This window comes from Lagopus muta, chromosome 20 (assembly GCF_023343835.1).
Source record: "Lagopus muta isolate bLagMut1 chromosome 20, bLagMut1 primary, whole genome shotgun sequence".
Taxonomy (NCBI): domain Eukaryota; kingdom Metazoa; phylum Chordata; class Aves; order Galliformes; family Phasianidae; genus Lagopus; species Lagopus muta.
Window position 1 is genome coordinate 2,643,010 of NC_064452.1, and position 9,821 is coordinate 2,652,830.

General features: G+C 49.3%; 1 protein-coding gene across 2 annotated transcripts in view; it reads right to left on the reverse strand.

Annotated features, from left to right (window-relative positions):
- CLTC (clathrin heavy chain) overlaps positions 1–9,571 on the reverse strand; it is a 29,456-nt gene extending 19,885 nt beyond the window's left edge. Inside the window, exons 1-4 of one of the 2 annotated variants that reach the window (XM_048966889.1) lie at positions 9,326–9,571; positions 2,130–2,337; positions 333–601; positions 81–242 (exon numbers count right to left, since the gene is read on the reverse strand). In XM_048966889.1, the coding sequence (XP_048822846.1) occupies positions 81–242; positions 333–601; positions 2,130–2,337; positions 9,326–9,367 (681 nt within the window). In that variant the 5' untranslated portion in view covers positions 9,368–9,571. The remainder of the gene's footprint in view (positions 1–80; positions 243–332; positions 602–2,129; positions 2,338–9,325) is intronic. The other variant, XM_048966890.1, reaches the window with a different exon arrangement.
- Positions 9,572–9,821: the final 250 nt, after the last annotated feature.

The window sequence follows — 9,821 nt, forward strand, 5'->3', positions numbered from 1 at the left end:
CTATTAAGCCACTTTGTTTCCTGACAGCAGGTGATCAGGATCAGTCACTGAAGACTACAGCAAGTAGAACCAAGTCTTACCTTACCCCCAGCTTGCCCTCTTACTGCAAAACAGAAGAGAGTGGATTCTTCAGCATTTCCTTCCATCTTGAACTGTGCAAAGCTAGCTGCATGCCCCTCGATCGGCTGTGAAACTTTTCTGTCTACAGAATAGAGCTGCATTGCTCCCACAACACGGTTTTGCTAGATGAGACAGAACAACAATCAGATGCAGCCCAGCAATTTCACACAGGTTAATGTTACTGAGCACCCTGTCATACTAAGCTGAATTACCTGTGCAGATATGCCTGTTAGCAGCAGCCATTTCTGCTTCGCATCAGTACGGTAGTTGATGATCTGGCAGCCAGCAAGACTAGAGTGGCGATCAAACATTTTCACAGGCTGGGACTCTCCCTCCATACTCCAATGGTAGACTGCATTATCCGTTACAAGGGCAACAGTATTCAGGGAGATCCACTTCCAGAAGGTGACGTCATCTGTCATCGTGTGAGCCTTCATTTTGCTCTTCATTTCAATGTTAAATATTTGAAGTGTTTTTCCAGCTGGAAAACATCATGTTGTTAGCCAGGGTGTTGCAGTTTCCACCTGTCACTTCAAGCACTGGTTAAAAGTAGAAGAGCTGCATTGTGATGTTAATCTATCATGACTTTTTTAGACCATGCTATTGTATATTGGCAGCATCATTTAGTGATTAATTATTACTTTTAACCAGACTGCATTCCTAATTTTACCACCACGTATTCATATGCTTTTTGGTCTGAATTTGCCATTCACTGACCAAACAGATGTGGAAAAGAGCTTGGTAGAAGACAAAAGCTTCAGCTACACAAGCCCTGTGATACTTATGCACATCAAATCCAGGCCATGGTAATGCTGAGTCTCTCAGAGGTCATGAGGAGAGCTATGTCAGTGCCATTCAAAATGAAGTCCACATCTGTTTCAAGAATAACACAACATAACATGGAAAAGTCGAGCTGCTAGACAGCTGTCATAATTCAGACTCATTAACCAAAGCCCTCAAGTCACACTATAGGGATACACAGAGCTACTGGCTGCAAACCAGACTAACACAAACTGTGCAAGGAAAGGAATCTAGCAACCAACACAAGCTCTAAAAGGCAAAAGGACAAGTTACTTTAATTACACAGAATGGTGAATGAAAAACCTCAGAATGTTAGGCTTTCAGCTGTTTAACATGCCTAATCAGCCATGTCCACCATAAACCTGAGCTATTTGATTCTGCTTTCTGTTTTCATAAGACAAGACAGCAACTAGTACAGTCAATTGAGATAACTCACCATCTGCACACACAAGAAAGCATTAAAGTTGTAACAAAACAGTAGCACAGTATTAAAGTCAAACTTACATAACATTGAGCGCATTTAAACATTTTCATTAGCAATACGTTCATTTTAAGAGCAACAGAACATTCAAAGACTCTTGGGAGGAAAAGAACAACACTGCTGGAGACTTCAGGGGCATGTTTGTTCACTGTATTGCCAGAGATACCAAGTTAGGAGACCTTGTGCTTCCTGGACTAAACAAGTCTTCCATGGGCAGTTTTACATCTCTTATCTCTGACAGATACAACAAATATGCACTGATCAGTACACCAGTCTCTTCCAGCAAGGACAGACTATGGCCTTCAGGAATATTTCCTTTCCTCCCCAGTCTTTGTTTCCCAATCTATGAAGAGAAGTTCAGTTAACAGACCCTGTATGCTCAGGAGATCAGCTCTTTCTTCTCTCCAAGGTCACTCCAGAACTAGTCTAAAGCCTGAGCTTTCCTTCCAGCTCTCCCTGCACTGACGTTGTAAGCATTCTGACTGCAAAGCAGAAAGGTTCATCCTGATGATCAACAAAATAGTAGCAAGCTTTAACTAAAAATTATTACCCAGCTACTTTCAGAACAACTGAAAAAAGCATTGAACTCGAAGCTCCCATTAAGTTGTGGAAAATTGGAAAGGCATCCTCCCACATAAGCTGCCTGAGAGAATTAAATCAGTCATAAACTAGCACTACAGAGAGCTCTGCAGCTACCTCAAACCTTTCTTTACCAGGACTTGCATACCTTTTAATGCAATGACTTTACTGGCAGGGTTCATGATAGCACTGTCAGCTGAAATTGGTCTTCGAATTGGGTTGCTGGGGTCATTCATGTCAATGATCACCACTTGAGCCTGTTCTCCTACTTTCTCTCTTATGCAGATGAATTTGTCTGACTCCATCGTCAGAGTGCTGAACCCAATGTTTGCTGGGTTGATGCCCAGATTTTGGAGCTGAAAAACAAAGAAGTTTAGCATTGAGTTACTACATCAGCATAACCATCAAAAGCTTTTGTGAAGACTGCAGAAGATACAGGAGATAGGAAGCCTTCCTGTACCTTCTCATAACAACACAATTAAAAGCACACATCCCATGAATGGCACAATGTAAGACTCCTTGCCCACCCTCAGTTACTCCCAGTTGGCTCCCCAAAGAAGCTCTGCAGTGCTCAAGCACTTGATTCCTTGCCTACAAGGCCTGGTGCAACTTGCTTCAAGTGCTCAGGCTTTGAACCCTTCAGATGGTTTAAGGGCCATGGAACTTGGCAGCTCCCAGCGCAGTGCTTGGGTCACAGCTTCAGTGCTCACTGCCATCGGCTTTGCTTCCAGAGCCCTATCTCACTCCATTTGATCTTGGCATCTATCACTATTTCAAGCTTAATGCCACATGTGAGGTGCCTGAGCTTTATCTTTATCCTTGTGGAGTTAAAAAAAGCTACTTGTCTAGCATTTAGCCTAGTCCTGTCTAGCAGTGAGGCTGTATATCACCAAGAAAGCAGATCCAACCAACAGGATGGACATTACTGCAATCAGAAATGGCTCATCACAGCCTTACTTAATACTCAAGATATCCACAAGTCATCTCCTTTTCTGCTGAGCCAGTCTGCTTCTGTAAACTGTGAAATGACAATTCTAGCACAGCTTGCAACAAACTGCAGTTTAGTTGGTGCCTCTTCATTGTGCTTTTGGACTAATGTATCACCACGGCAATACTGAAACAACATGTACTCCATTTTTAATAGGGGAAACCAAACTAGTTACTCCATACTGCACACAGACATCCAGCTTGCAGCACACACCTTAAACATAGCATCAGTTTTCTACCACCAGAGCATTCATCCCTCCCAACACTTCATGCTCCCAAGGAGGCCATGAGAACTTCTGCCCCCTGGCATCCCCCAGGGAGACGTGGCTCCTTCAGAGCATTGTTCTCATTCGAAGAAACAGCCAAGTCCTTATCAGCCTTGCTTTGCACAGGCTTGGAGGTGACCACACCCCAGACAGGCTGTCTCAGCCTACTTGCAGCTCCGGATAAAGAGGGTGTTTTACTCCACTTCTCTATGCCCTGGCTCTCAGGCAGCACATAGGAGGAGCAGCTGAGCTGCACTGCACAGAGTTAGCAGAGCAAGCTTTGCTTACAGGCATTGCTATGGATGGGCAGCATCAGCCAGGGGATGGAGATGGCAGATCTCAGCACAGTTAGCTCTGAGGCCCAGAGCAAGTCAGCTCTATCTCCTTGGGTGTGCTGAAGTGTGTGTACTTCTGGAAAACGATTCAGCCTTTGTGTTTGTGCTACAGTCACCCTGCATTAAGTCCCTTGTCTCAAAGGGCACTATTTCACTACGGTTCTCTGGTTAGACTAGAAGCAAAACTGATTTAAGCAAGCTGATTCACATCTCCATTTCACACCATTATTGGTAGGATCCTCCAGGCCCAAGAGTGGCACCTGAACACATGACCTGCACGTATCCTTGCAGGAAGAGAGGGTCTGGAGACCTAACAGTTTCTTCTGGAAAACACTCACAAGGATGCAATGCTTCCTCCTTCTAGGGCTGCAAGCTGAACAAGTGCTGCTTCATTCAGCAAGAGCTCCATTTCCTTGTTCGAGGAGAGCAGTTTGAGAGCACCAGGCACTCCTCCTGGCTGTGACTCACAGCACCACATTCAGATGGGCATGGTTAGCAGAATAAACCAAAGCAGCAAGTCCAAGCAGATGGCAGAAATCTTACGGAGGTCTAGACGTAACCACCGGATCAAAGTTGTGTAGATACTGCAGGACAAACAGATCTGAACTGTGATGAAGCTGCCATCTGCTAGGGGTCACACCTGAGGCATCCAGCCCTGGTTAATCATGGAAGATGTGTTGTTCTTAAACTACTGAGATTTTCAAGGGTAAAAAACAAAAAGTGAGTTACCACTGGAGTTCTGAAGCAAGTCCAGGAAAACTTTCTGATGGAGGCATGGCCTTTAGCAAGCTCTTTAAGCACACAAGGGCCTTTTGCTTACATCTCTGAGCCTCAGCAGACTGACCCAGGTGCATGAATCAAGCACCAGGACAGGGTTTGCCCTGCTGGTGGCAATCTCTGCACTCAATCACACAGAGCTTCACCAGCCTCAGTGCCATCTGCTTCACTGGTAAAGCTTACAGGAACTCCCCTGCCTCCACCCAGACCCGATGCCCACGGCTCCTCAAGCACAGACTTTTTCCCCCAGTACTGGTAATTCCCTTCCCCAGATGGGCTAAAGTTCAGCTGACTGAGGCACAAGAGTTTAAAAGTTAAGTAAACAGAGACTAAGTTTACTACCAGGGAACACAATAGTAGGCTTTTATTAGAAAGATTTCAATACTATTTCATGGATGAGCTTCACAGTTCACAACTAAAAGGATTTTACAGCAGATTTTTTCTTCCTCTTATTATTGAGGGAAAAAAATAAAAGCAATCATTTAACACAACACTCATTCAGGTCCATCAGCTTTCACCAATTCAGGAACGAGTCTAAAAAGAAGGAATCATTAAACACTCTTACGTTATGCTATGAAAAACACTTCCTTGGCTTTCACACAGATACAAAAGCAGAACTTGCTGGAGTGCTTGGGCAACCAGTTTCCGGTTCAGGCTGTTTTACACACTAACGTTTGTGGCAGAGCTCAGCTCCAGCAGTGCTCTGAAAACACAGTGAAAGAGAGGCTTCTGTGTAGGAGCTGCTCCATCGATGGATTGCCACCGACAGCAGGATCTGTTCTGCTCAGCAGACTCAGTCCTGAAGGAATCCTCTAGCTCCAGGTTAGAGTTGAGTCAACTGTGGGCTGCACTGAACCATCAGATTCCATGATGGCATTTATCTGGGCAGTGTTGAGAAGCGAATGGCTCTAACAAGTAAACGAAAGCCTGATTAGCAAGATGATTTTTTCACTGCAGTATGCCTCAGGTATGGTAACTTACCCAGGGAAGCTGTGGTAGCACACGCGTGTTTGACATCAAACTGAATAGTAAAACTGCTGACAACAGTCACTTTGATGACCCTTTCCTGGAACATTGGCTTTCTTGTGACAGTTTGCTTAGTTGTCAAATAGTTTCCCTCTGCCTACAAGGAAGGGTGCAGAACTGCTGAGCACGCATTCCACCTCGGCTTTTATACCCAACAGGATGCAGCACAGGCAGCTGCAGTCTCCATCCAGACAGCCCTTATCTGTGTGCTGCTAGAAGTCACATCACTGAGATATACCATCAGCAGAGGCATTCCCAGCCCTTTGAGAAACCTGCAGGTTTCTTAGTGGTTGTTTTGTTGTTTAAGTAAAGCACCTTGGTGTGCAGTGAGTCACATTGGTTCTACTGCAATCGGCCACATCTCAGCCACTAATCTAGTTCCATCCATGAAACTTGGCAAAGCAGACCTGAGTCACACAGAAGATTCATGTCCACGCTGATCTGTTGGAGGTAGTGACCACACAGCTGCACCACAGTATGCTAACAGCTCTGAAGCAGCCCATGTTTACTGCTGCAAGGTGGGAGTTGCAGCTCGAGGCAGACTGGAAGGTCACTCTTTCAACAGATAAGAGACCTCCATCATATTGAAGACTTCTACATCCTTCCTATTCTCTGCCTGACCCTCAGTAGCCTGAGGCAACCCTCCACCCCCCACCGCTACCAATACACTGCAGGACTGTCTGGGTTAGAAGCCCTGCAGCCTGGGGCAGAGCTGCTGCTGTGGCCATCTCCCCATGGGGAATCCCCCCATCCCAGCACAGAGCCCTGCAGGCTGCTGCCCCCACTTCCCGCTGGCAGGGGCTTGGTGAGAGGCCTAGCTTATCAACTGCTTAACTAATTGCTCCTATCCAATTAGTCGGCGCACATACTCAGCTTGTCTGGATTCTTCATTACAGATTTTCCCTACACCCTCTGTCAGAAGATTCCAAGCTTTAGGAATTCACGTCCATGAAGCAGAGGGGGAAGCCCCACCATAACAGCGTCAGGCACAGCAGTGCTGCCTTCCATTCCCATCTTCTTAAAATGCCAACAAATACCAAATGTTGGACCCACACAAGGGGCAGCCAGGTTTGTGTCACCAGTGGCAGACACAGGAACACACTCCTTAGTTAGAAAGGGTGGCTCTGCCTCAGCATCAAGTACATAACACGCACTGGCGGGTTTCAGGACTGCCTAGAAAGGTCTACAGAATAATTCTGAATGTGTTTTATATATTCATTTTCAGACAAATTTTTTTTAATGTCCTCAGTCACACCAGCACGCCCAGTCCAAGTTCAGTTTTTATGTATTTCAGGATGGTACAGCTCAGCTAAATCACAGTTCATCACCTACTAACCTGCCTGGTTCCTTCTCATTCAGCACAAACAACTTCCCCACGCTGTGCAAACTGTTTGGCTTTTCTTTCATCCCTTAAACTCAGAAGCAGCAGCTTGTGGAAACACTAAGCATTGGATGCGAGCAGCCAGATCTGCAATCATTCAACATACTGAACTCTGATCTTCCACTGCATGCCCATTGGACTCCTTCCTCATAGTTACTTTAAATAAAGGCTTTCACTTTGAGATGTTATGGCAGAGTCCGGTAGTTCTGATAGCAGAGAAACCTCCCAAGGTTTCTCCCTACAAGTTCCCAAGGAAAGTTTCCCCACAGCATATTGTTGATGTTAGTGCGGCAAGACAGGCGCCTGCCACAGACCATACACAGATAACATCCAACACATCTGCAACTGCTGACATTTCAAAGCCCCGTAGCAGGACTGAAGCCTGGCAAACAAAGCCTGACTACACATTTTGATTTTATATTTAACAGCTGCCTTAAATGCTCCCTTACACCTAGGAAGCTAAGTAGCCACATCTCACTTGAGCGCTCTGACTCTTCAGTTCAAGTTGTGGGTATAAGGCATGAAGTCCTGGGTAGCCAAGAGACACGGCATACAGAGGCAGAATGGTGCAGAGCTTCTGGGGCCCTTCCCTGCTCATTCCAACATCACCTTGGTGAGATGCTGGCAGCAACAGCGCATGCCAGCGTGCCCTGAGAGGCGCAATATGCAATGCAGCAGGGTTGGAGCTGCAGATCAGCACAAGCTTCACACAGCAGCCTGACCATACCCCGACCTGCAGGAGGGGATCCATGGATAGCTATCAGCATATCACACACAGCACTGATTGTCGTTCTTTGAGATTAATTCACATCATCTTCCAATAACAGCCTGACGGGAAGTTTCCCATTCATATCCATCACCTGCCCTTTCAGGAATAAGGCTCTGCTTGGGTGCCTTACTACTCTGTTAAACATTAGCTACAACTTGCAAGTGTTGCCCAATGCCTAGATGGCATTCCCCTATGTGGAGTAGGTCAGGCACAGCTCCAGACATTCTATAACTGAAGTCCTCTGAGATTCCTACCAACAGCCTGACATGCTAAAACCATTCTGGACAGCAAAACCAGAGCAATGTCAATGCTCCCACTCTCCAAGTTTACTCCAACAGCAAATCAGATGCCTCAGCACAAAAACAGCACCCCTGAAAACTCAACTTCCTCTGAGTTTTTCAATGAAATGAAATGAGGAAGTTCAGCAGTTGCAAAAACTGAAGCATTACGGGCAAGAGTCACACGTAGGCAGGCTCAGAAGCGTGGGCACCAAGTCTTGCAAAAGACCAGCTCGTGCAGGCAGTTGTAAGAGATACTGGTTAAGTCAACGTTCCGCGTTAAGTAGGAACGGCAATAAACAGTTAAATAAATCACTCTTTAGCCCAAACGATCATGTCCTGCAATCGCAGTGGCCTGAAACCTACCAGCACCCCTGGAGTGCGGCAGATGAGCCCCGTTATGTAATTGCACTCATGTCATCAGACCCAGCACTGGGTCCCAAGCAGCGTTTGTATCTTTAATAATGCACCAGAGGAGCGCCCTGCTGCCACAATACAGAGCCAGGCTGCACAGAATTGAGTTTCACCTGCGCACATGGAGCTCACAACACCAGCCTGTGTCCTGTTCCTGTCACAGAGAGGGGCAGTGCTCAGTGGTGGGCTATGCCACGGAGAGCCCACCACCCACTAACAACAATACAGCTATGGGAATTTATATCATAAATTTTAACAGGGCATCCAGAAAGTAAGTTATTTTTATTGGGGTGAGAGAAACGTCACCGGAACCCTGCAAACCCATTGCTGTGTCAGCGTTTACCACAGTCACAGCCAGCTACAAGCGTGGCACGCACATAAGGTGACAGCCGGGGCAGCGGGGCTACGGGAGAGCCACAAAAAGCCGCTCACAGGAGACCCCGCACGGCTTCATTACACGGGTCCTCCACCGACAGCCGCTCCTCCGCAGAGGACGCGAGATCCAAACCGCCGCAGCAGCGCGGGGTGCAGCCCTGCCGCCAGGTGTAAGATCGCATCGCATCGCACCGCACCGCCCCCCCCAACCCGCAGCAGACTGGGCTCCGAGGCCTTCACAAGGCCGCCGGGAGAGAACCGAAGGCTCTTCCGTGCCGAGACAAACGGGGCAGCGCTCCAGAGCTCGGGGAGCGGCACAGAGCCGACACGGCCGCGCCCGCACGGCCACAGCCGCAGCGCAGAGCGTCCTGCGGTACTTTTACCGCAACGCGCGGCTCTCCTCGAGGCGAAGGACGCGCCTAGCCCCAACCCCGCGTTACGGCTGAGGGCTGCGGCCGGCCCTCCTTGCGCGGCTCCAGCCCGAAGCGGCTCCGTCCCCCGACCCCGTGCGGGCCCCAGCGGCACTCGGCCGTCTCCCCCCACTTTCCTCACCCCCCATCATCCCTTCCCGCCCGCAGGTGACAGCCGGGCACGGCGCCAGCCTCGCCCGCACGGAAGTCGCCCTTCGGAGCCGCCCGCAGCTCAGAGCGAACCAACGCGGCCCGGCCGCGCGCTCCCGCCCCACCGAAAGGAACGGCCCGCCTCACCTCCCCCCCCCAAGCACCTCGGCTCCTACCTGGAGGTGCTCCTGGAAGCGGATCGGCAGTATTTGGGCCATGGCGGCGGCTGCTGGCTGGGGCTCCAGGCCGGGGCCGGACCGGCGTCGCGCCTCAGCGGGGTGCGGGAGGCGCGGGGAAGCGGCACCGCAATGGCGGAACGGGCCACAGCGGGAGAGGAGAGCCGCGGCGCTCCGGAAGCTGCCCCCGCCGGCGGAAGGATACCGCCGCGGAAGGAAGAGGCCGGGCCTCACCTGCCGGGCGCTGCCTGCGCTGCGCGGAAGGATCCAACCGTGCTTCGTCACTCACACGCCGCAGCGCCAATAGGAGCGGCGGAGGGATCGGCCACCGGAAGGGACTATTTCGGGTCTCATCACTCCTCCTCCCCCCTCCGCCTCCCTTTTTTTTTTTTTTTTTTTTTTGCCACATCATGCGACCGAGGTGCGGCTGCGTCACTTCCGGTCCGCGCTCGCCGCCCCGGTTGGTCACGTGCCGGGGGCAGCGCGGCCGGGCAAG